At 42.8% G+C, this 26,610-nt stretch overlaps 1 protein-coding gene across 6 annotated transcripts in view; it reads left to right on the top strand.

Annotated features, from left to right (window-relative positions):
• ZNF407 (zinc finger protein 407) overlaps window positions 1-26,610 on the top strand; it is a 1,626,307-nt gene that overhangs the window by 906,927 nt on the left and 692,770 nt on the right. For all 6 annotated transcript variants that reach the window (XM_085606953.1, XM_085606956.1, XM_085606954.1 and 3 more), the window contains one exon: window positions 21,930-22,096. In XM_085606953.1, the coding sequence (XP_085463079.1) occupies window positions 21,930-22,096 (167 nt within the window). The remainder of the gene's footprint in view (window positions 1-21,929; window positions 22,097-26,610) is intronic.

The following is a 26,610-nucleotide window of genomic DNA, read 5'->3' as shown; positions in this document are numbered from 1 at the left end:
TTAAGGGAATATTCTCTCGTCCACTCTAGAAAACACATGAGTAAGTGCATGCGTATCAAATGTGGGCTACTCTCTGCCAAACGTTTAACACTCAGAACCCTTTGTAAGTAGGTGCTGCTTGTTTTTATATCACCCCGTCTCTAATCCTTTCCTCACAAAACTATATTTGCAGTTGTAAAAATCAACAAATCTTGATATTCTTACTTGTGATGTAGATTTTTTTTAGTAAATTCATTTTTTACGCCGTTACTTGTGAGGTATGTGCGGAAAAAGTTTGTTAATCAGCCTTAGACCTTTAATTGCATTACTACTTCTTTGGTCATATTACCAATTGTTATTGTAATGAACTTAAGCATGTTACCACCCAAGCAGCAACGCGAATAGCTTTTAGTCAGGGGAATAATGCAGACCCCAGCGGCGCAGGGGGGCCCCACCCTCTATAGATGCCTGTATAGTCTAAAGCCTTTGGATTCCTGTGATATATAGGAGTCTGGGGGGCATCCTCTCATCTTGAAGAGGACCCCTTCGTTTTGGACTTCAGTGTTTCTATCAACAGAGCCTTTCTGTGGTAATGACATGGCTAGTATAGGGCAATCGCAATGTATCTCATCACAAGTCATTGTTCAACTGTCCAGTTTCATGGCAGTGAAGAGCAACAGAAGCACTACTGTTTATGTGTGGGATAAAGAGTAACAGATAATTACATATCATTTTCTGATTAGTGTTCTGCTATTGATGACGAGTTGAGGTTTTTCAGGAAATGTTATGCTGTGCAGAGAAAATTAATTTGAAGGTTAGCCCATGTTACACTGACCTTGCTAGCCTACAGTCTATGATCAATTCCCAGAAACAGATGTTGATCAGTCTCAATGTGAATGATTATTGCTGGAGCCAACCAATCATGTATGTGCAGGCCTCATGTCTTTCTGAGTCAGATGTTTGTGATGTAGAAAGGTTCTGTATGGATATTGGATATCAATAAGTGTAGTGTTGTAAGTGATTGCAAATTTAAAAATAGGTTATTTATTTGACCATTCATAAACTTGTGGTGCTGAGTGGAGCAAGTGCTGCATATGTTAAAAGATCATGTCTATTTAGCATGCTCATTTATTTTTTCTAGCAGGAGTACAGCCTATAATTGCAATGACATGACTCTCCTTGGTGGCATATTGGCCTTCATGGAGCAGGCGGGATAAAAATAGATGGGATGAAACTTTTTCCATGTATGCACTTTGTGGCAGCAAAATTGTGTAGGAGGTAACAGCAAATTCTAGCTCATGATATTAACGGTTGTTGCTAAAAGCCGCTCGTCAAACCACATGCGAATACAGTTATTTAAAAACTAATTACAGTTGGCTGACAATGGCATAAATAGCCAAGTTCATAGCTACTGTCTAGTCCCTTTCATTCTAGTACATAATGGTGCAATGTTATATAGTGAAGTGGGTGGTAATCATTGTAAGAATCCCGGTCACCCAAAGAGAGGGAAGTCATGTCAGAGTTTAAGTGCCTGGCACATCTAGTATGTGCCCTCCACCTAGAAGATTTGTAAAAAGAAACAACAAAGTTGTTCAACCCTTGTAAATTGTGCACTCTGACAGACCATTCTAACCTCAGATTCCTCACCTTGTTGATTTACCTTGGTGCCAGACTGAATCCTGAAGATGTGTCATAGTAACGCCCTTGTGCGCCAGTAGGTGGCATCGTGCTGCCCCATGTCGTGACCTTCCCACCCTGGATGTGAAATCAGACGACTAATTCCTTGCCACTTCTGTCCTCTGATGTCTGTTCCATACTTTCCGTGCCTTCTGATGCAGATCTGGAGCTCACTTCTTTGAATCTGACAAATCTTTTCCTTGAAATTTACACCAGTGTGCTAGAGTAGCATCCCTTTCTAAAGATTCATGTTTTAAACTGTGCAAAGACTGCCACAAGCAGATGTAAGTGAGGGAGCCCTCACGAAGTCTGTCTCTGGTGTGTGGGCTCAAAGTAGGACTCTGAATCCCAAGGCCATTTGCAACTGCAAAGCCAAGCTGTATTTCATAGAGCATCTTTAGAAGTCAAGGAAGGCCCGGTCTCAGTCAAAGGCACAGACATGCTCCCTGGCCCAATCTTGTGACCAGTAATGGTTGCAATTGTAGTCTTCAGTTCAGTCTGAGAAATTCAAGAAGCATAAAAAGTCCAAACACTGCTCCCCTTCGTCCCGCCACTCCCACTATTCGCCTTACAGATCCGAGGTGGCCTCGAGTCGGTCTACTGCTGGCAAATCTGTCTCAGACGCTGACTGTCCCACTCGATCTTTCCCCAATGTCAAGAGTGGGTCCAGGATCCATGCAGACACTCCTAACTAGGGTGGAGTCTATAGTTCTTTCAGACTGAGATGAATATGCAGTGATGCCAACCAATGGTGCATTGATCTCAATAGTATCCTAGTTCTGACCCCAAAATTCTAGTGCAACAATTCCATTTATATCTTGAAGATGACAACAACTCTAGTAATGTCTGTGGTGGTGAAAATTTATTTCTGGATTTGCAGGACATCAGTGACTTGGATACATCCCCAGACACAGGCCTTGAATCACCATAACCTACTGTGGCCACAGAGTAGTCTACCTCTAACGTAACAATGGTGATGAGTGCAGCAAAAGTCCTGGACTTGGTATTACCCTCTACTGAAGTGAAGACTAATGTTCTCAAAGAGATCCGCCATCCTGGACAAACTAACCAAGAACCTCTTTGCTTAACCGCCACACACTCAGTTCTAAAAAATGCTCAAGGGGCACAAGGTCCTGAAGTCGCACCTGACCTCATTGGCCAGTATAAGGACTGGAATTGGCTGCCAGCCGCCCAGCTGTCTAAAAAACATTCCTGACCATCTGAAGTGATCATCGGCAAGCACCATATTCATGATCCACAGCTAAAAATCTGTTCATGAAATATCCTTGGACTCGTGCAATAACTTGAAGATCAAAATGTCATAGACTACTGAAGCAGTTTTGAAATTTTTATTCTTCTGGAAACATGGGGTCATACAACTGCCCCGTTGAAGGGCTACATCAAACACTAAAAACCAGCAATTGAAGTCAGCTGTAGTGGACGCTCATTGGGCGGCTTAACAATTTATATCTCAACAACTCTGCAGGTCAGGATTGAGGAGATATCCTTGAAGGAGTCATGGGTGCAAGTGTGGAGCAGATTAATTAATAACCTGCTGGTGCAGGGATCGCCACTTTGCCACGGGTTCTTAGCAAGTAAGGAGGAATCAACAGTGGAGCGAAGTACAAACCATAGGTAATTTATTAAGCATTCAGAATGGGTCTCCATCCAACGAGCACCATGGAGTTACTCACGGAAAGGAGCACACTTGAACAATAGCTACATGGGTTTTTATAGGGAAGATGACAAACAAGGAACGCCCAGAGGTAAATAGAACTTTGAAATGAACACACAAATGAGCCAAGGCAAGAATCTGACAGCCTCGGTGCTTTGTGCAATTTCTACGTTTTAAGGCTGAACAACAAAATGTGCTATTCTGAGTAGACTTTACTTAAGGATTAACTATTGCCTGAAAATCTCCGAGCAAGCTGACTCTGCATGTTTACGCAGCCTACAATGTCTCAACTTTAGCTTTGTGACCTAATGTTTATGCAAGTAGCGTCAGGGACAGAATCAGGCTGAAAACAGATCAAAGGTGAGTATGAATGAAGCACAGCTAAATTAAGAAAATGAGAGATTCCTATTTTAAGGTTTCACAGTCCTTCCTTTTCAGCTCTGCTGAATACATAAGGAAGGTACATATAAACATTTTCATTATTTCATCAATTTCAAGTTGTATCATCATTTCTCTACTTAATTCATGAACATTAATTGGGGAAGGCTTGATACTGTTACAGGTAGCTATATAAGCTGTACATGTCACAGGGGCATGCTGAATGCAGCAACAGCAAGTGAGAAAGATGGCTCCTATAATCACTATTCCCTTTAATTATGTCCAGCCCCAAGCAGAAACAATACCTCAAAACCATTCTGACCAAATCCATTTTCCTTTTTCCTGGTGTAATTCTGCAGTTATTTGACAAAGCTATTGTGTGGCTCAATTAACATTAAGGGTGTTTTATGTATTTGACAGTGTGAATCCTTAAGAGAGAACAAGGTGAAGTGATAATGTTCAGATGTGGTAGAAGTAGGGGGCACTAGGCTGTGAACAGGGTAATATGTTTTAAGCCTCAAAAATAGACCCAAAGAAAAATCCCAATACTAACAATAGAAAACATACAAATATCCCTATTTTTCTCTTTCTAATCCAAAACTGTCGGCTTTTAGCGGGCACCTTCCTAAAGGGCCCTAATGACCGACAACTCTACCTATTTCAATGTAATCTATATACAAATACCTATTTCAGAAGAACACCTCACACTATTCCCTATACTGATCTTTTATATCCAACCTGTATGTTTCTTAACCTTCCTTCCTCTTGGTGTAGTATTTGTTGTTTGATTGCCAAGATAACAAAGAGTAGCGTAACGATCAGCCAGAAACAGAGCAATGTAGTCTCAATTCTCCCAAAATTTCCTCACTACACTATCAGAGAGCATTAAGTCCCAAGTGTCTTTTGCTTCAAAGCCTCACTTGCAAGCTTATGTACTGGTCCGGACATTGGCGGTCTTGACCACCGGCATGGGTTGCCATCTCTCCAGAGATAGTTTCTTCAATCAAAGTCTATAGTTCTTTTCGGCCCTTGGCCACACTTTGTATCAGGGCTGAACAATGTCAGGATGTTCAAACAGAATCTGTTCATCTGGGTCAGGCATGATGGCAGCAGGTTATTATTCCAATGACACCACTTCACCATTTAAAAAAAAAAGATCAGCATCTCCAAAAGGCACTTGCTGAGAGATCTGATTATATTCAGGTATTCCTCTTGTTATCCACTGATCATATGGCAAAGGGAGTGGCGCTTCTTTCTCCACATCACTGGCATGGAGCTGGTGCCTGTGCCCTGTGCGCTTAAAAGCAGTCTGGATGGCGAAGAAAACATGCACTGGCCTCTGAAACTGTTGGGTAAAGACACCGTCTCTAGGCCTCAGCTTGTGACCTGGACCTTTAAGACTGGGAGAGAGACTGGCCTTCACCTGTGAATGGATCAAATGCAGATCTTTAGTCAATACAGTAATCAACAAGAATGGTAAATTCAATGTCAGATTGTCCTTGATCTTGGTACACCCTATACATTTGCTGACCTCCCCATAACCACCTCAACTGGTTGCAAGACCTTCAAAGGGCAGATCTGGGGGTGCACAATATCCTGTTGAAATGGGGTACCTTTTCCTGTGCTATAAGTATGGCACATCATGCACTTCTTGACATAGAACTCTGCCACCCTGGGAATCAGATTATTGAACCATACATGATCTGACATGGCCACTATTCCTTTAGCACTGATATGGGCTGAACTGTGGGCCATGATAACAATAACATAATAATTTGGAAGCATTCATCTTTGCTTTCCTGACAGATCTATCTAACATCCTGTTGCATCCTGGCACCTATATTTTTTAAGTTGTTACTTCTGTTCCCCCGTAGCTTCTTCCTGTACTTCCCTAATGAATTCTAGAGTTTGATTAAACATAGTCACTTCTGGTGTCCATCTAACTGTCCCTACAATATACATTAAACTATACTCTAAATAGGCTGATCGTTTAGCTGTTTCATTGGCAAAACTATTTCCCTGTATTACCTCATCTATAATTTTTTTGTGGACAAAATATTTAACAATAGCAGCTCTTTTTGGTAACATCAAGGTATCCAGTATCTTTACTGTTCATTCCCCATACTGTATCTTATCACCATGCAAAATAAAACCTCTTTTGTTTTTTCTCTTCAAAGTCATCCGAATGAGGGGGCATCTCCAAAGGTATATATATTGATATTTACAGTCAAATCTACTTAATTCACAAGCTCTAGTCAAAGCTGTCAGCTTCACAAATTGCGTTGACATTTGTTGTATTTTACATAACTCAGCCACAGATTTCAAGGGAGTAACTGTATAAGCCGCTGTACTAGAGCCATCAGGTAGTTTGTAACATGCACCATCTACAGACAGTTCCCCTGGTGGATCAGATATAGGGGTATGTGTCAGGTCTACCCGTCCCTTAGTCTCCTTCTCAGTAATAAAATATGCAATCATGCTTCTCATCTTGTTGGGACTCCAAGAGGGGTAGTACAGTGGGTGGATTCAAAATGTTACAGCATTTCAGAGTGATGTTTTGGAGTAAAAAGTATCAACTCATACCCTGTTAATATCGCACTGGTCAGGTGCTGGGTCTGAATAATTTTTTTAGATATCCACTAAATGTGGTACTATAATTGTTCAAATTGTGACCTTAAATATACACTTCAGATTGCTTTATCGCAGTGGGGTCCAATGTGGAGGAGAAATAAGCATATGACCTATTCCTTCTTACATGGGACCGTGCCAAGTTGCAACCATTAAATGCAAAAAAATTTAATAATCAAGTTTTACCTAAAGCAGGAGCATTACATAAAGCATTTCTAAATTGCAAAAAGACAGCTTCACACTGATTAGTCCAAAGAAAACGGCATGCATACGTGCCTTAATGTTAAGGCAAGCAGGGGGTTTGCAATTTATGAAAAATTTGGTAATAAACTCATAGATATTAGATTGAGTCAGTGGTTTTTGCAAGTTCTGCACCAATTATATCCTATGTTGTTGTATCGTCTCACCCCCCCTTTGACACGAGAGACCTAAATAGGTAATCTTCTGTTGATAATACTCTTATTGAAAAAGAGATACTTTATGTCCCAAGGATACTAAGTGATGCAATGATTTCACTGTAACTTGTTTCAAACCTTCTGCTGTATTGCTATGTCTCCGGGTAGCTTACCAGTGTACGGTCCAACCTGTATTTTAAAAAATAAAACTCTGGCATTCTAAACAACATCTCTTTTATATTTTCACAACTCATAAACTGATGCCTACAGAGAAAATAGGTAACATTTTAAAAATGAAATTAAAACTATTATTTCAGTTGGAGATGTTTATTACTCATTTTTATAGCTTGGTGCAAAGGGTATTGTAGCTATGGTTTGCATGCACTACACATGCTGCTCTTCAGTTTAAATTGTCAAAGCCTTGCTTTTTTTTGTTTTCATTACTGCTGAAAACCCTGCCTAATGCACCAATGTGATCACTGCTGATACTCTTGAATGGGGTGCTCATTTTACATTACTAGTAACTTTTGTCACAGAAAATGTTGGAGACCCTTGTACTAACATTCAGTTGTTGTGAAATAGGGCTTTGAATGGGGATGTCAGAAAATCCCATAGGTGTATTAACTTTACCTGAGAAACAACAGGATATTGAGGGACTACTATCTCATTACTTTTTTCTCAAATCAATCATAAATTGATAAACTTGTATCCTGTATTTCATCCCCCCTTTTAAGGACAGGAAGAATAGGGCTATTACAGACATTAGAGGAAACTTCCTCAAAGCGAGAAAAGAAATCGGGGACGGCATCTCCCTGTTTCTGTTTACAAGCAGTAAGGAGTGTCCAATCTATTTTCCTAGCTGGAACCATTGTTTTTATATAAGTAAGTATGTTACCATGGTAGATCCAGAATGAGCTGACTAGGTTTCTGACCAAGTTTCCTATCTCTATCAGCTGCTATAATGGCAGTCCAATCTCCTCCCAAATCAACAGCATGATCCTGTTTCCAGGTAAGTCGCCACATATCTGGTGGCAGGATCATACCCCCCAAAAAATATCGATATCCGCTAAAGTCATGATACAGGAATCAATGGCTGCCTATACATGATCATAAAATCCCCTAGGATTTTTCCTTATGTCTGGTAAGGAGGCTTTTAAAGTTAGTACATCCATCCTTTTCCAGGGCGTATATATCCAATTGTATAAAAAATGGTCTCTAGCATTAGGACTATTTGGGTCATCATTATCCTCATTCCCTCTTCCAGGAATGAACTGTGGCGCAGCTTCCCTCATAGGTCTCTTTATTCAAGGAGTGGAAAAGAGTTCATTAAATTATCATTGCAATAGCATTATTAATTCTATCTACAGGGAAGACCCCTATCTGACACTGTCTATTAATTGCTCTAACATCATCCAGGCCATTTCGCCCTGTAGTCATCTCCCATTGAACCATGAGTTGAGGAGAGAGCTTATTTATAAGACAAATAAGCTCACCTTCAGAAAAAATCCTGAATCTGGTTTATCATGTGTTCTACTTCTATTTCAAAATCACAACCAATTTAATACCATCAATCTTATCGCATCCTGACGAAACTGAGGTACAGTAGGGCGAAGAACTCGAGGGGTTAGAACAGATGCAGAAAGTACATAATCATTAGACATTTGAAGTGCAGTGACCTGAGGTAGAGGCGCAGAGGCTTGGGATGGGGGTGCAGTTGCTTGGGTTGGGGGTGCAGTGGCCTGAGTTGGAGAGGGTAAAGAGTGTACCGGTACTGGTTGAAAAATAAGGGTCTGAACAACCGCAGGCATAGGAGATGGAACTGGGGGTACAAGGGGAACAACATTCAATGGTGCAGGGGGAAGAGGTGTTAAAGGTACATATGGGGGTGCGGGTCATTCTATCAACAACCTATCAATATCTGAATCCACATCATCTTGGTGGACCTGAACTGCTACAATTGGTCTACCTATGTATTCCTTAGATATTAATAATCTATGCTCCTTATCTAAACATTACTTTTTCTCCTGAACTTCCTTATCCTTCAATTCCTTATACTTCTGATACTCTGTTTTCCTTTCCTGTTTCTTTTGTACCTTCTCTGCTTTGAGCTGCCGCTCCCTCACGTCTTTTCTCCACATACACAAACTGACAAACATAGCTGGCCTAACTTTCTTAAAAAACAATTGATTCTCTAAATACTCGAGTTTGTGAGGGTCCATGGTTCCCTCTAATGGCCATTATAACTGGGGATCCCCTTTTATATATTTGTTCCAAAATGCATTTATACATGATGGAACAAATAGCATATTTGATGTACATCTCAAAATTTGGCATACATTCTGGTGGCGCCGGCTAACTTGCTTCCAAAATGCTCTGCTTATCGCAGCAGCAACAACAAAACTTCCAAAGGGTGCTAATCACAGGCATGTTATATAAGATTAAAAAAGACTTCTAAACAGAGAGAAATAAAAAATATTCCCACATTACCTGTAAGAAAAAATGTTAGCAAAAACAAATAGCAAGTTCCAAAACAGAGTCTAAGTTTCAAAATACCAAACTGATCCTAGGTTTCAAAATTCCAAACAGATTCCGAACGGAATACCAATTCCAAATGGATTACCAAACAAATACCAAGTCAAGACGGATAGCAAGTCAAGCAAATACCAAACAAATCCTAACCAAATGAACCGGTTCAATACTGATTTACCTCATGCGTAGTCTTCACCTCCCACCTGTTGATCCTCCTTGATCCAAAGAAAATCACCAACCGAAGGCCCCAGTCAAGGCTAGCAGCCGCCAGGAAGATCAGAGTTGGAGAGCAGAAAAATCACCTTGGACCACGAGCAACACTAATCTCATCAGGTGGGGCGCTTCCTCAGCGAAGTTCATCTTACCAACCTGATCACCTGCCCTGGTCCGACTGCAAGCGCTTGATGGAGCACCACGTTGGGCACCAATTTGTGGAGCAGATCAATTAATAACCTGCTGGTGCAGGGATCACCACTTCGCCACGGGTTCCTATCAAGTAAGGAGGAATCAACAGTGGAGCGAAGTACAAACCATAGGTAATTTATTAAGCATTCAGAATGGGTCTCCATCCAACGAGCACCATGGAGTTACTCAAGGAAAGGAGCACACTTGAACAATAGCTACATGGGTTTTTATAGGAAAGATGACAAACAAGGAACGTCCAGAGGTAAATAGAACTTTGGAAAGAACACACACATGAGCTAAGGCAAGAATCTGACAGCCTCGGTGTTTTGTGCAATTTCTACGTTTTAAGGCTGAACAACAAAATGTGCTATTCTGAGTAGACTTTACTTAAGGATTAACTATTGCCTGAAAATCTCCGAGCAAGCTGACTCTGCATGTTTACGCAGCCTACAATGTCTCAACTTTAGCTTTGTGACCTAATGTTTATGCAGGTAGCGTCAGGGACAGAATCAGGCTGAAAACAGATCAAAGGTGAGTATGAATGAAGCACAGCTAAATTAAGAAAATGAGAGATTCAGATTTTAAGGTTTCACACAAGCATTGAAACTCAGCACACAAATTTGGGCTGAGAATCATAATCTCCTGATCATAAATGTTTATATAAATCCTAGTGCAACAGAGAAGAGGGCCAAGCTAAAAAGGCTAGCGAATATCTTAACAGATCTGAAAATAAAATTCCCGGAAGTCGATACCCTCCACGCACAAGACTTCAACACAAACCTGTTTAGTGGTTACAAGGGCAGGCAAATCAACTAACTGGTTTCACTTTGTGACATTCTGTTTCAAAGATTGACAGCAAAAACTTGCTGGAATAAAACTGCTGACACCTTCTTATCATATTGTGAAACCCTAGGCCTCAGTCTGTTAAACGGTCGATTGGAGGGAGACTTCGCCCCCAGGCTGGACATGCCCAACTGAGAAAGTCTGTTTCTTATATTGAATTCACTCTGTGCTTAGCTGCCTTTTTCTAGGAATATTACCAGCTTTACTCTCTGGGACCGCCTCAACAGTGACCACAGACCACAACAAATCCAAGTGTCCATTTGTACCACCAAATTGGAGGCTGCAATTGTAGTTAGCACCAGTGTGTATACTGAAAATATTAAAAGACTGAAATGGGGTGAAAGAATAATTATGGAAGTGACAACTTGAATTAAAACTCAACAAAGAGCTATTGTGTTAACAAACAGGTCCCCTATTGTGCAATGGTACCTTTTTGCAGACCAAATATTGAGAAAAGTCCTACCGGCATACCGCAGCTGCATAAAAACATCATAATGTAATGCCAAGCTTAAACTAACTAGAAATCAGAAAGCCCTGAAAAGAGATATGAATCGCAATATGCACCATTTTATAAAAAAAACCTTCTTCATGGATGGCGAAATTTAAATAAAAAAATTAAACTTAAAAATGTCAAGGGAAAAACTCTGAAGGTCAGTCTGGCTGTCAATGTTTAAAAAGAACTACGTCTTTTGGACCTGTCTCCTATACATGAGCAAGAGGAGGAACAACAAACTATTCTGATCAATCAAACATCAATCGGTGGCAAGAGAGGCACTAACATAAACATATCCGAATCAGCCTGAATTTCTTATTTTACGATGCACTTCTCAATAATCAACTGTCAGTAACCTATCAAATCCGATGCACTGTCGCCAATGGAATCGCATCAAGAGTACCCTTTAGATAAAGAACAAAACTCAAGGAATCATGAACTAAACCTCATAGTCACAGAGGAACTTTCCAGACTCAGGTTATTGAGAATGAGGAAAGATTGGGCTCCTTGTTCAAATGGCCTCCCATTAGCTCTTTTCACAGCATACGCCGCATTCTGATACGTGGGATTGTCCCTGTTGTTTGGATACTATCTGGCATCAAAGAGGATTCCTGAATCCTGGTGAGGGTTGATCACCAATCTTAAAGGACAGATTTAAATCTGAGCCCAGCTATTACCACCTCATAGCATCATAGACAACACCAAACTGTATGCAAGCCTTCTGCTTGACGGTCTAAAAGCATAGGCAAATGAAGGACAGATTGTCCCCTGAAAGCAGCGTGGCTTCAAAGATTACTGCGGCACCTCTACAAATTTAATGGCACTGGCCCTGACGCATGATAAGGCAATCAGTAGCGGCTCTGTGCTTTATTTGTGTTGTACTGATTTCAAAGCCACTTTTGATCGCATCCCTAGAGATTTCTCATGGTGCAAATTGGGGGACTAGGGCCTTCCATCAAACCTATTGAGAGCTATTGAGCAGCTGTACTCAAAAACATGTGTGCGGGTAAAGCTGGGGCACGGCACCCAAGATCACCACAAAGATCGGGCTAAAGCAGGGATGAGTGCTAGCGCCCCTACTATTCAATCTGTAGATCGCCGACCTGCCTGAGGCCCTAGATGAAATCAACTGCCTTCCCCCCAAACCTGGGAGGCCAGCACATGACACATCTCCTCTGTGCGCATGACCTTGTGCTGTTAAAGCCACACCAAAATTCCTCTGCAGTGACAACTATCAACTCTGAGCTTCTACATCGGCAAGAACCTCTTGTAATAAATAATACCAAATCAAAGATTGTCATCTTTGGAAAGAAAAAATCTTTTCATTGAATATCCTTGGACTTGTGCAAAAACTTGAAGAATGGAACTTGGCATTTCAATGGGGAGTGGCTTTCGCAAAGTGCAGAGTATAAATACTTGGGTATCCATCTCAATAGCAAAGGCACTTTCAGTGCTCACAAGTACATCCTGAAAACCAAAGACAACAGCCTTTTGTTTGGCTTCATAACTCAATCTCACAAACTATGGGGTAATACCAGCGCTAACTTAAGTGAGCAAAACTAGCCCGGGTAAAGAGGCTATCCTGCTAGACAAGATCATTACTATAATCTATAGAGCAGTGTTCTACCTGCCAAAGAGAGTGTTGCCTGATCAAATAAGGCTTGAATTCAATCTCACCAAGCACACCTCGGTCAGCAGTTCCTATTTAAATTTCTGCCATAGACTCAGACTGTCCCCTCAAGACAGCCTGAATGGCTTGGTCTGATGGTACCTAAGAGGCCCGGGTAACGCTTTGACCTAAAATCGCCACCTTCAAGATAAGCTAAGCTAGCTTTCATTAATGAAGCATGAGGAAAAAAAACTTCCTCAGTTGGCATGCAAGAAATTGTCAACAATTATTGCAAAAAACTATCAAGGCTATATGATATGGCTGTTCTGAGCAGGCACCCTAACGCCTGGGCAGCAATTAATTCCTACAAACTGTGAAAACAGCAGCAACATATCACCTGTACTTACCAGAGGTGGCTAAAGTCCAAGTTTTTAACACATCTAAGAAATGTGCAGACTGTAATCAGATCAAGGAAACTATCATCCACATTTTTGTACTTGCCCTTCCTTGTTACAGTTAAGGAAAGACCTACTTTGAAGAGACTTTAACTGTCTTGGTGTCCAAACCTGCCGCCAAGCTGTAATGAACTCAGAGAACACCACGCTAAATGTTAAAATCTTCAAGATTTTTCAAGCTGTTGCATCAAAACTAGACACAGCCTATAAGAACACCAATTTGAAAGCTGGATTTAACAACTGATGTGCCAGCCAATCCTGTGGCCTTCCGAGGTTGCTCCCATATTGTCCTGCCTTCTCTACTCCCACCATATAATTTTAGCCTACTGCCACCTTGTCTTCTTTTGCACCTTGGCACTACACATTTTCCAATAAGCCTGTCCACTTTGGTGGCGTTGCTCTTTTTACCTTGTTCACTATTTTGCACACTTGCACTTTCTCCATCGCATCTTAACATCCTGACCTACTGCAATTCTGTTGCAGTTTTGCTGCTACTTTGCACCTTTTATTAAGCACTGTATTTACTGTTCTCAATCTCAATCGCAATCTCGATCTCAAAGTGCATTTGCATATTATGATGGTAACAGCGGCACCTAATCTCATTTGAGGCAATCTCGCTTGTTTTTGCAAACGTCTCTTGCTGCTATTCTACATTTGCACCTCTCATCAAGCACTTCGTTTACCTCACCGTCTTCCACTTTCCCTCCAGTATTTTAGACAGTATTTTAGACAACATCCTTTTTCAGCAGTTTGATGTTTTTAACTTTTTTATTATGCTTGTAAATAGTTGTCCATGTTTCTGCAAATATTATGTTTTAGCTATTTTATCTTATATGCCATACAATGGCTCCCTTGTTAAGGTTTTAATTAACTGAACAATAAAAGATTAATTAATTCAGGATTATGGCACTGGTTGCAGAACATCTGCGATCAAGGATTCCAGAATTCCCTATCTCAGCAACTGGCTGTTGAATGTGGGATCGCCCAAGGCAGTTGTCTCCCACCTCCAGACAATGGTGGACCTACTGCATTCACTATCAACTTGCCACACCTGATTCCCTCTCAGACTCTCCCTTTCATTAGAGCTACTCTGGATACAGTGCAGTTTCAAAACTAATCCTCCGGAACAACAAGTCGAAAATATTCCGTCCATTATTCCAATATTTCAGCCTGTATCCTGGATTTCAGTGAGACTGACTCTGAGGCTGCTGGATCTCCTGGCTTCCTGCATCCATTTAGTAAAACATACTTGATTGCATATGCAGGTTTTGCAGTGGGATCTGATGTCCCAGTGGTCACAGCATTGGGGGAATCTCTCCAGCCCAGATATCGGAGGGAACTGCAAAAGGTCTCAGTGGTGGGTCACAGACCTCAATTGGGTCAGTGGCAAGCCCTTCTCCCTTCTCCCTTCCCCACCTAGAACTCACTGTGATGATAGATGCATCACTCTTGGGTTGGTGCAGCCATCTGGGAAAGGTGGAGATCACAGGTCTCTGGTGGAATCTCAGCTCCACATCAAACTGTTGAAAATGAAAGCCAATCACCAGGCATTGAAAGTCTTTCTTCCTTCCATCAAGTGAAGGCTGCTTCAGGTGGTCAGGGACAACACCACCACCATGTGGTATTGCAACACGCTGGACGGGGAGGGACGTAGACTCTGTGTCAAACGTCCCTGCTTCTCTGGACATGGCTGGAACGTCAGGTCATTTTCCTGGTGGTTTAACATCTGGTGGCTCTCTAAATGCCAGAGCACATGAATTCAGCTTTCGATGCCTCACGGATCGCGAATGGCATCTCCATCCGGAGGTGATTGAAGGTCTTTTCAAAGACTAGGGAGAACCTTGGATATATTATTGGCTACCGCCGAGAACGCGCAATGTCAGCATTTCTGCCTGTTGAAGTTTCGAAGTTGGCTCTCGCTCGGGGACGCATTTTGTCTTGAGTGCACTCCCTTCTGCCAGTACTTCTCCTTTCCAAAGTTTTCAAGAAGATAAAGAACGACTGGGGCCCAAGTTATCTTAGTGGCTGTGAATTGGGCAAGGAGATTATGGTATCCTGAACTCCTGGGCATGAGCATCTTTCCTCCGATCAGTCTGCTCCTTCGGGAGGATCTCTAGTTGAAGCAGCAGAGCAGAGTCCTGCACCCGAACCTGCACTCTCTCCATCCACGTGTGGAGATTGAGTGGTGACAGTTGAGGGTATTTGATCTTCCCCCTGAAATATGTGATTTCATTTTAGCAGCCAGGCATCCGTACTCGAAAACGATTTACATCTGCAGATGGGACAAATTTGTGGCTTGGTGTGCTGCCAAATCTGTTGACTCTGTCTGCATTCATGTCTGAAGTCCTTTTGTTTGTCTTATCCTTTGCCCAGTGAGGCCTTGGCTTGGGCACAACTAAAGGGTGCCCTTGTGCCACTTCAGCCTTCCACTGGTTGCCAAATCTACCCTCCATTTTCAAGTCACCAGAATTTGTGGGTGCGATGAAAAGAAAGGCAGTACATAAGAGAACCGTCTCCAGATGGACTGTCCTCTGCAATATCAAAATCTGCTGCTCAGTGGCAAAAAAGCAATCTCCTAAGGGATGGAGAGCTCTCTGTACCAGATCTAAACCTGCGACCACTGCGCTTGCTAGAGCAGTTTCAATTCTGTACATTTGTTAGGCAGCTATGTGAGCATTGCTGCACACCTTTGCCAAACGCTACTGTTTAGACAGTCAGGTCTGGCATGATAGGCATTTTGGCCATTCAGTCCTCCAGGACTTTTTAGTGTAAACAATTCCGAGACCCACATCTGGGGAGAGATTTCTTTGGTATCAATTATAAGTTAAGGAATCTGCGGCTAGTAGTCTCTATATTAGGTGAACTAGTCGCTTACCTTTGGTAATGCTTTATCTGGTAGAGACTATCTGCAGATTCCTTACCGACCCTCCCTCCTCCCTGTTCTGCAAACTGTATTCTCACAACCCAGAGATCCTGCAGGACCTTGGCACACTGATTTTTCCACCTCACTGTGGCTTTTTTGCTTTTGGTGCGGAAAAACAGCCATGAACTAAAGTCAGTGCGCTAAGGGGGCATCTAAATGGGCACCGCGCACATCACTTTTGGCGCACATGATGCCACTCAAAGCCCTACAGCGCCACCTATCAGCGCATAAGGTGGCTGCTCAAAAATTTACAGATTCAGTCTGACGCCTGGGGAATTTTCTAGAGTAAGGAACCTGTGGCTACATAGAGTCTCTACCATATAGAGCTTTACTGAAGGTAAGTAATTCGTTCTACAGTCCCTCAAACTCTACATGCTGTTTCAGGTAGGCCAAGAGTATTTCAGTTTCTCTGTGCTCAATTTTGGTCTCACCAGTGCACCTCTGGTGTTCACAAAGGTGAACTACTGGTAACTGCCCATCTGCTGAGGTTGGGAATATCAGTCTTCCCATACCTCGACAACTGTCTTCTGAACACAGGCTCGCCTCAGGCAGTCATAAACCCCCTCCAGATGATGGCTGACCTCTTGGCGTCGTTAGGTTTTTTTTACCATCAACATGCCAATGTCACACCTGACCCCTTTGCAATGGTTCCCCGCTATCAACCATTCGCTTGGCACTAAAACATTTCTTCGCCCATCAGGGGGGGAACAGGTATAAGTTCTCATAGACAACACGACCGCCATGTGGTACTGCAACAAACAGGTAGGCGTGGAGTTGTGAGCCCTGTCTCAGAACACTTAGGGCTCCTCCCTGATTAACCAATACCTGACAGGATCTTTAAACGCCAGGGTGAACAAACTCAGCAGACATTGCCTGGTGGATCACGAATGGTAGTGGCCAAATGTTCAAACTTTTGTGCGTTGGAGTTCCAGCACCAGTTCTCCCTTGGAGATGCCTTTCACCTGGACTGGGGTTAGGGACTACTATATTTCTTTCCTTCTATCCAGAGTGCTGAAAAAAATCAAGAAAGATTAATCCCAAGTCATCCCAGTGGCTCTGGACTGGGCAAGGAGAGTGTGGTATCCAGAACATCTGGCATGAGCATCTGTCCTCTAGTTCCACTGCCTCTTTAGGAGGACCTAGTTTTGCAGCAGCAGTGCTGGATCCTGCACCTGAGTAGAACAACCTACAACTCCGCGTGTGCAGATTTAACAGTGACACTTGATGGCTATCGATCTAGGCCCAAAGTAGTAGGTATTATCTCGGCAGCTAAACGTTCCTCCACCAAAGCTATTTACGCAGGGTGCTGATTTGTTGTCTAGTGTTCCTCCAGTGAGTTTCAGCCTATACAGACAAATGTATCCTACATTTTGTTGTTTTGTCATTCTTTATCTAAGCATGGCCTTGCTATAATGACAATTGAGTTGTTTTTCAGTCTTTCTACTTTTGCCCTAGCAACCATTCCTTTTCAAAAACCGTTTTGTTATAAGTTTCTTAAAGGGATTGATCCATATGTTCCTGTCAACATCTTTTGTGATGCCACATTCGGACATTAATTTGGTTGTCATCTACTTGAGCGCTCTCTTTGAACCCATGCGCAGCTGCTGTTTATGTCTCCTAACTATGAAGATGGCGTTCTTCATAGCAAGAACTTCTGCTCTGTGAGTGAGCGAACCTTACACTTCCTTCATCCCAGACAGACTGGTCCTCTGGACAAAAGCAACTTTCTTGCTTAAAGTAGTCATACCCTTCATCATAAGGCAATCCATCACCCTACTGGCTTTCTATGCCCCACCTCACCCTTCCAAGTAGGAGGAACCACTCTATTGCTTTGACCCTAAGAGGGCCCTCAGTTTTTACATTGATTGGGCAAGAAACCATTGATTGGACGAGTTGTTGTTTGTGGGTTTCTCTGATTCATTGAAGGGGAATTCAGTACAAAAGTGACTCATGTAATAATGAGTTGTACTATGCATAAAAATCTGTTAGAGGCTAGCCTAGAAGCAGCCCCCAGAAGGTTTGCGCATTCATTCCTCTAGAATGAAGGCACAGTATGCTAGTCTTAGACATCTGCCTGGCTGCGACATGGGCATCCCTCCACACATTCACAAAGATCTGTTGTCTGGACAGCCAGGTCTGGCAGGACGGGCGCTTTGCCCAATCTATTTTGCAGGATTTCCTGGTCTCGGCCATCCCACAGACCCTGAACCTGGGGAGGGACTGCTTTGGCATCTTTTCACAAAGTGAGGAATCTGCAGCTAGAAGTCTCTATCAGAAGAACAAGTTACTTACCTTTGGTAGCATCTTTTGTGATAGAGACTCTCTCTAACGGCAGATTCCTCACCGACCCACTCTCCTTTCCCTTGTGCAGAATGGACTCACACAGTCCACTAATAAGATCCCAGATTAGAGATCAGCACAGTGGCATACTCTGTTTTCTATGGGCTCTGCATCCAACGACATGGCTAGAGATCAGAAAGAAACTGACTTCAGCGTGTGAAGGTGGCACAGATATAGTGATATTGATGTCACATGTGGGGCAATATGGACTCAATGCAGAGCTGCACAGCATCACCTACTGGCACACAGGGAAGTTACAATGAAAAGTATTCCGGATCCAGTCTGGAGCCTGAGAAAATTCAGAGGTTGAGGAGTGTTTGGTTTGATAGACTCTACTTGTTCATTAGGACAACAGTATGGTTACAGATGAGTTAATAGAGATTTGGAAACTAGCCTGGTTTATTAATACCCAGAAATCACCCTATGTCAATAGTAGTGTTGGACAAGCTTAGTAGGCCACTGTACAATGTCCCGAGGCGCAAAGCAAAACCGTAGAACATGTTCTTAGTCATGTGGTCCAAAGTTGGAAAACCTCTGGTATAAAGTCATAAAGTGTAGATCAGATGATTGCTACACTCTGAGGGTACACATATGATAGAGGGTCAGCTGAAATATGTTTCATTCTGGTAGATCCAATCATAATATTAAATGGATGGTCAAGTAAATGTGGAGGATGGTGTTCAGTAAATGGATTTCCAGTACCCCACTTGTAACGCCCTGGCAGAGAGCTGTGCCAAAAAGGGTCTACTCAATCCTAATTCAGAAACAAATAACATTTCAGCTGACCTATTGTAATGTGCCCTCACAGTGTGGTGATCATAAGCAACACAGCAGGTGGGGGGAAAAAACTAAAATAGGGAGGGAACACTGGCAAAACAGAAATGTGGTGTGTGGGTACAAAAGCACAGTCTAGAGCACGGTTACTCATAGTACGGCCCGCGGGCCGCCAGCGGCCCGGCAAGCCTTCCTTGGCGGCCCGCGGACCTTTCAGACATCCTACCTGTGTTTTAAAAAAAATAATTAAATAGTGTTAGTAAGCAGCCCAGACTCTGCTCTGTGGGGGCCAGGGGATTCCAATGATTGTCAAAGTGGAGATGCAGGGGCCTGAGAGGTGAAATACAACAAAGCTTTATTAACATGTAAATGGTCTTTTAAAGACCTGTGAAGTACTCGGTGCGGCTGTGTGTGCACGCGCTGGGAAGCTGTCTCAGCCTTGGTTGAGGGCTGACACACACAGGGGGTGAGATGACAGAGGGTGACGGAGAGAGGGAGAGGGAGGGAGGGAGAGAGAGAGAGAGACAGAGACAGAGAGAGACGGAGGGAGGGAGACGGAGAGTGACAGAGGGAGGGAGACGGAGAGTGACAGAGGGAGGGAGAGGGAGAGAGACAGAGGGAGACGGAGGGAGGGAGACGGAGGGAGGGAGGGAGGGAGACAGAGAGAGACAGAGGGAGGGAGACGGAGAGAGACAGAGGGAGGGAGGGAGACACAGGGAGGGAGGGAGGGAGACGGAGGGAGAGGGAGAGAGGAAGGGAGACAGAGGGAGGGAGACAGAGGGAGGGAGGGAGACAGGGTGGGAGACGGCGGGAGGGAGAGGGAGGGAGGGAGAGGGAGGGAGAGAGAGACAGGGAGAGAGAGACAGGGAGAGAGAGACAGGGAGAGAGAGACAGGGAGAGAGAGACAGGGAGAGAGAGACAGGGAGAGAGAGACAGGGGGAGAGAGACAGGGGGAGAGAGACAGGGGGAGAGAGGGAGGGAGGGGGAGGGGGGAGAGAGATGTGTGTATGCCGGGTCTGGTGGCTCAGTGGTCGAAGGCATCTGCTGCAGGGACCTGTGTTCAACCTCATGGTCACAATTTTTTTTTACATTAGCCCTGCCCCTCCCCTCTGACCCCGCCCCCACCGGTGCGGCCCTCGGCCACAAACCACACTGTAAATTTGGCCCCCGAGAGAAAGTTTGTGAGTACCCTTGGTATAGAGAGAGCAACACGAGTGTTAGTTTGGGAGAGAAGTACAATGGCAAGAGAGAGTGTGGTGGGAGAAAAGCTCGAGGGAGACAGCTGGAAGACATATGCACTCACGGAGTGCTTAAAAAAAAGAAAAAGTAGTTTCCTAAAAGGGAGATGAACAGAAACAGGCCAATCAAAGAGATGGTAAACAGGCCATGCTCCATGGAAGGGACAAACAAGATTGACAGGCTGAAACAAGGAGAGCCATCCAATAGAAATCAAGCAAATAAAAGGGACACTAACACAAAATGATGGCAAGCAATGGGTGGACTGCAAACTTTTGTATCTTCTTTGTAAGCCCACAATATGCTGTCTGGTAGGCTTGACCTAAAAATACCCTGGCTTTGGAAATTGTATTCCAGCTTTGAACTCGAATATTCATTCTTGCTTATTCAGGGGTAAGTAATGTAGGGATTTTTACTGTATTTGTACCTTCTATTTATCTGTTGCCATGATACATATGCTATTAGCTGGGCTGGTTGTAAGGCATGATGACTGTTCCAGGTCATTGCCAATGCGGCTCTACTGGTAAAGTGGATGGAGGCGTCCATCAAAAGCCTCACACAACGTCTCCAGTGACAAAAAAGGTGTTGCTAAAGTGTCACGTCATCTAAGGTTCCAAACAATCCTTGCGCAAGCGCTGGCAATTGGGTATGGAAAATAAGATTATCGCTGACATTTTAATTAATAAATCATTATTTGCATACGTATCTTATCGTGGAGGTTGCGTCAGCTGTGGCCCTTATAGTACTTTACTTTTTACATTTCCTTTAATTGATTATTCCGAATAGTGTAAATATCTCTTAGTTTTTTTTTTAACAAAAAAACATAAAAGCTCAAAACATTTCACAAACGTGCACCATAAATTACTATGCTTCGCAATATCATGTAAAAAAGCCTGTGGGTGAGATAAAAACAGTTTAAGAAATGAACTAGTACTAAGGCAAATCAAATCCGCTGTAATTAACCAGCTAATACATACACTAATTGATTATTCATGTATGTCAACAACTTTTTGTCCCAGGTTTTATTTTTATGGAGCGCTAGTATTATTACATAGATCAACCTCTCCACTAAAAAACTCAAATAAATACATGCCTTATGTTTTTTAAACTAGCATTTTCAATTTGCAGCTGCTTTTCGAGGTGACAATGTGCTTTTTCAAGTGTTGCTGCAGCCCTGCACTGCAGCGGCCTGGCACGCGGCCGCACGTGATAGGCCGAGCGCTTAAGTATGGATAGCTTTTCATTTAGCCCGGGCTCTGACAGTCCGTGCCCTGGATAAGTGGTGTAGGTCTGTACAGGTGAAATCTATTCTCACATGTGCCTCAGGGGTGACTGGACTGTAACAGAATTTTTCAAACCCGTTGGGCCCAACCGCAAAGCAGAGAATAAATGGCTGAAGTGCCAGACCTCGACAGAAAAATCAATGCCTGGTTATACAGACATGACAGACCAGGCCTGCAATTCTCCTCACAAAAGTCGGTGCATTTAGCGCACTTGAGGTTAAAAGGACCTTGCGCCCCTGGGCTTGTGTGTATTGTATTAACGGCTCTTTTTAAGCGCACGTGTTTTGTTGCTGTGTTCTTTGTGCAGGAAATTTACATGCAGCCTCTGTGACAGATGTTTTACCGAGAAGTGGGCTCTGAACAACCACATGAAGCTGCACACCGGAGAGAAGCCGTATAAGTGCACGTGGCCCACCTGCCATTACTCATTCCTCACGGCCTCGGCCATGAAAGACCACTACCGGACACACACAGGTCAGTTGTAAATACCCGTCTCCTCCGCCTTCATTCTAGGCCACACTGTTTCCATTCAGTCAACGTAAACTACTATTTCAATGTACTTTAGCTTTCCCTGCTTTTTCCTCGCTGCATTTCCTGGGCCAGAGTGCTGCTGGTTAAAATTCCAGTATGGACTAAAAAAAGTCACTTTGTCCACCTTTTTTGTAATGTCCAAATTACCGAATTTATGTGCACTGTTATCGAACGTTTTGACCTTATAAACTTGTGTTTTCTGCCCTCCAAACAAGTTCGTCCCTCATTTTTCGTTTGCACACGTGTTAAGTAGACATTCATTTCATGGACAATAGACGTACATATTTAATGAGAAATGCGCTTTTGTCACCCGTTTCCCATTCTGCTCAGTGGTTTGGCTGCTAAACTTTAAGTGCTCCTAACCTTAGCGTTCACAGTAGTGGCATATCAACAGAGTTATTCAAAATCGTACCAAGCAGGCCAAAAGTGGATACGCTGATCACAGTGCAAGTAATTTCCAAACTGAATTCGAATATATGACGCTTGGCCTCGTGCCTTCCTCTTTGCATAATGCCTAGCCAGTTCTCAGTGCAATCGGATGTTGATTCCCCCTCATTGTTACTATTTCAGTATATGTGTGTGTGTATATATATATATATATATATATATATATATATATATATATATATATTACCTACTGGCGGTCGCCAGTAGGTAGTTATAGTTAGGACCCCTTTTCCATAGGAAATCCGCAACATTCTATTTTGAATAACTTTGGCGCCGGTCGATGAATCCTCGCGAATTTCTCAAAATAGGTGGGGCGCTACGCTCCGCTCCTACCCTGAAAGTCTCGGGGGGATTCGTCAAGCGGGGGCTGAAATAAAAGGGGGGTCCCAAAACGCGTTTTTCCCATGCATTTTTCCATAGGACCTTTAGACAGAGCTACAGCCCGAACGGCTGAACAGAATTACTAGAAATTTGGCAGAGAGGTAGTCCCTATGTCAAGGAAGTGCCTTTTGTAGGTTTGGTGTAAATCTGTTCAGTAGATTCTGAGAAAATAGCCTTTAAATCAATATATATATCTGAGCCCGCTTACGGTACGCTTACCGTACGCTTACCGTACGCGTACGGTGGCGTGCGCGAGCGCGATTCTGATTGGCTCTTAGATCTTAGTAAACATTCGAATCGGCCGAAACCAGGAAGCGGCATCCGCCATTTTGTCTCTCGCACTGAGTGTTATTTATCAAACATGATGCCCAAAAACATGTTACGGGGCTGTTTTGACAACTCCCTCCCACATAGTCATGTTGAGGGAGTCCCCAAACATCCCCCAAGAGCAAAAACGGTTTTATTTTTTTTTCGGCAATTTCGCCGAGTACGCTTACCGTACGCTTACCGTAAGCGTACGGTAAAAAATAGAAATAAACAAAACACTATCCACACTTACCCCACCCCCTGTGCTTTTGGTGGCCGTAGGCCACCAAATCTACAGGGCTTATTACATCAGTAAAAAAACTATATTTTGGCAACATGAAATTATAAAATCGAAATAAAAAAAACACTATCCACATTGACCCCACCCCCTGTGCTTTTGGTGGCCGAAGGCCACCAAATGTACAGGGCTTATTAAAGTTGATAAAAACCGTGCACGGAACGCACGGCGTTAAGTGGGCGCGCACGCCTCGAATGGCGTAAAGTAACTTAGCATTTAAAAAACCGTACAAATTCACTGAAAAAAACATAGGTTTCACACACGTTATAGTTAGGAATTAGCATTTAAAAAACCTTGCAAATTCACTGAAAAAACCATAGGTTTCACACATGTTATAGTTAGCGGAAATTTTACTGATAAAAAAACCAATGAAATTGCCCCGTTATAGTTAGTGCTGGCAACTATAACTCACGCGACCGCAATCTTCTGCTGATGACATATGTGTCTTTATAAAAAAAAATATTTGTAATATATGTATAGCTAAAAATGTATGGAAGAAGACATGGGCAAATAAGTGTCTAAATACAGTATTAGCATCAGCAGAGGATTGCGGTCGCGTGAGTTATAGTTGCCAGCACTAACTATAACGGGGCAATTTCATTGGTTTTTTATCAGTAAAATTTCCGCTAACTATAACATGTGTGAAACCTATGGTTTTTTCAGTGAATTATATATATATATATATATATATATAATTGTTGAAATTAATTTTTCAGCAATTTTATTATGAATATGGTTGGTTGTAACTAAATGGTGTATAAAGTCTTTGACACCGCCAGTCTACATGGAATGTGTATTGTGTGTATTTTATTAGGATTTGAAATCAGTGGGACCTGGCAACGGCTAAGCGGTGGATCATGAACACCAGAAAAGTGCATAGTTAGCAGCCCCCAGATACAATTTATCTACACACATTACAACGTTCAATTTAAAAAATAAACACAGCTTGTCATTAGGATTCATTAAAAACAGTAGCCATTCAACAAAATGCCAGCTTCTGGCATTTTGTTGAGCAAATAGTGATTTGAGGCCAATGAGTCGCCAGTTGATAATCAGTCTTAGATGATGGTTCATTTGTGTTCTTCCTCCTCTAGTGGGCCACCAACCTACTCCCAGAAGATCGAACACTCACCGAAATTCAGAAACCCGGGCACAATAAAAATTGCTGCCCCTATAATGCTTTCTCCATTATCGAGGCCCTCACGATTCCGTGTATTAGCTGGTCTTGTAGCTAATCTAAGCTTAATTTTGATTATTGCTAACACTGGTTTTGCAGATCATTACATCGTCTGGTTATTCACTAGTTTATCAGTTGGACAGCTGCCATCTATTGATTGTGCGGGTCTGTGGTCCCGCTTCACCTACAAGCCTGTCTTGAATTGGAGAAATATAGTCTTGTCTTTGCCCTGGGCCTCCTCACACTCAGTGGTGAGATGAGTTGCAGACTGTCAGTGACCAGACCTCTTCCCTCGCTTTCCTCAGAAAAACATATCAGGGACACTAGTTCTATGAATATGTCTCTTTACAACGCGAGTCATTACATCGCATGCTTTTACAACGTGGTCATTACAACGACCGAGTTGTTACAACGCAGTACCATTACAATGCAAGTCGTTACAATGACTTACTCTAGATGGCGCGCTGGACTTAGGAATAGTGATATTTACTATTCCAACTCCAGTGTGTGCAATAGTAGGGAAGGTGTTGGAATAGTAAGTTATACTATTCCTTAGTTTAGAGCGCCATCTAGAGCACGACTTGCGTTGTAATGGTACTGCGTTGTAACAACCGCGTTGTAAAGGTATTGGAGTGTAATGACCGCGTTGTAAAGGTTGTTTCCCAGTTCTATGATTGGTGAAGATCACCAAGATTTCGCTATCAGGAAGTGTGTCCGATGTCCAGATTTCTTTTCTGCTGAAATTGTTTTGATGAACAGTAGATTGTCAAACAGTTTAAAAATGTCTTCTCAAGTTTTTAAAAGCAATGCAAAAAGTGTCTTATTTTTTCGCATTTCTTCTGGTAAACTACAGGAGATTCACCTCATCATGAATGTGATGTATTATAACTTTGTGTGCCTTGTTTTCTCTGCCAGGAAGCGTCAAGAGGGAGGGGAAGAAGGAACATCTTAGAATTCAAACTAAGAGTTAGCCATAGTGAAGTTTTATGTTCTTCGCCTTCCAAGCCACATGTGAAGGTGAAGAAATCACACACACCAAATAAACAGCAAAAGGCAGATCAAACATTGCAGGCTCCTGAAGCCTGGCTAGAGCGTTGTGGTTTATTGTTTTTGTCTAGTAAGTCCTGAACAGCTTGGTGTTGAGTGAACACCAGGCAGGTGTCTTCATCTTCTTGTCTGGAAAATAGTGAAAATCCTTGCAATTGAAAGCCTGAAGCTTCTTTTTGACAGCCCAAAGCACCTCCCTTGCCTGTTTCCTTTAGTAGCACAGGTTAAACCAGGTAAATCCAGGGCCTTACTGCCCATGAAAGAAAACTGCTCTCCTTGGATGCCACTCTTGTCACAGCCTCTCCTTGCAAAGAGTTCCTAATAGCACCTATGGTGCAGTCATCTGAGGCTTTCTCACCTTGACGCTTTGTCGGAAGTCTGATTACTTTGTGGCTCTCCAAAGGAATGAATAATCATCTCCCAAAAAGACAACCCATGGGAAATTGAGCAATAGGGCCTCAACATTCCCATCCTTTGAAATTAGTGGACTTTGATAGCTGCAATCCTGATAACATAATCTGGTACTTACATAAGGCACAGAATTACAGTAGTTCGAGGAAGAATGTAGTTTAATTAGAGGCAGTGAACAGGTTGTTAACTGATGGGGTCTAATAAGAGCAGATAGTTTCAGGACAATGGTAAGAGGCTACGCTAAAGCTGTAGGAGTACACATCTGCACTGGTGCGGTTGGCTAAGATGTGAAGAGCTAAAATGTATTTGAAGAACAAGGGTTTTCAACTCTGTTTTGAAGATCGTCAGTGAGGTGGTGGTGTGTAGTTTGGAAAAAATGAGTTCCAAAAT

Source organism: Triturus cristatus, chromosome 5_2, assembly GCF_964204655.1.
Source record: "Triturus cristatus chromosome 5_2, aTriCri1.1, whole genome shotgun sequence".
NCBI lineage: Eukaryota > Metazoa > Chordata > Amphibia > Caudata > Salamandridae > Triturus > Triturus cristatus.
Note: the sequence above shows the minus strand (reverse complement) of the source record. Positions and strands in the feature narration are given on the sequence as shown.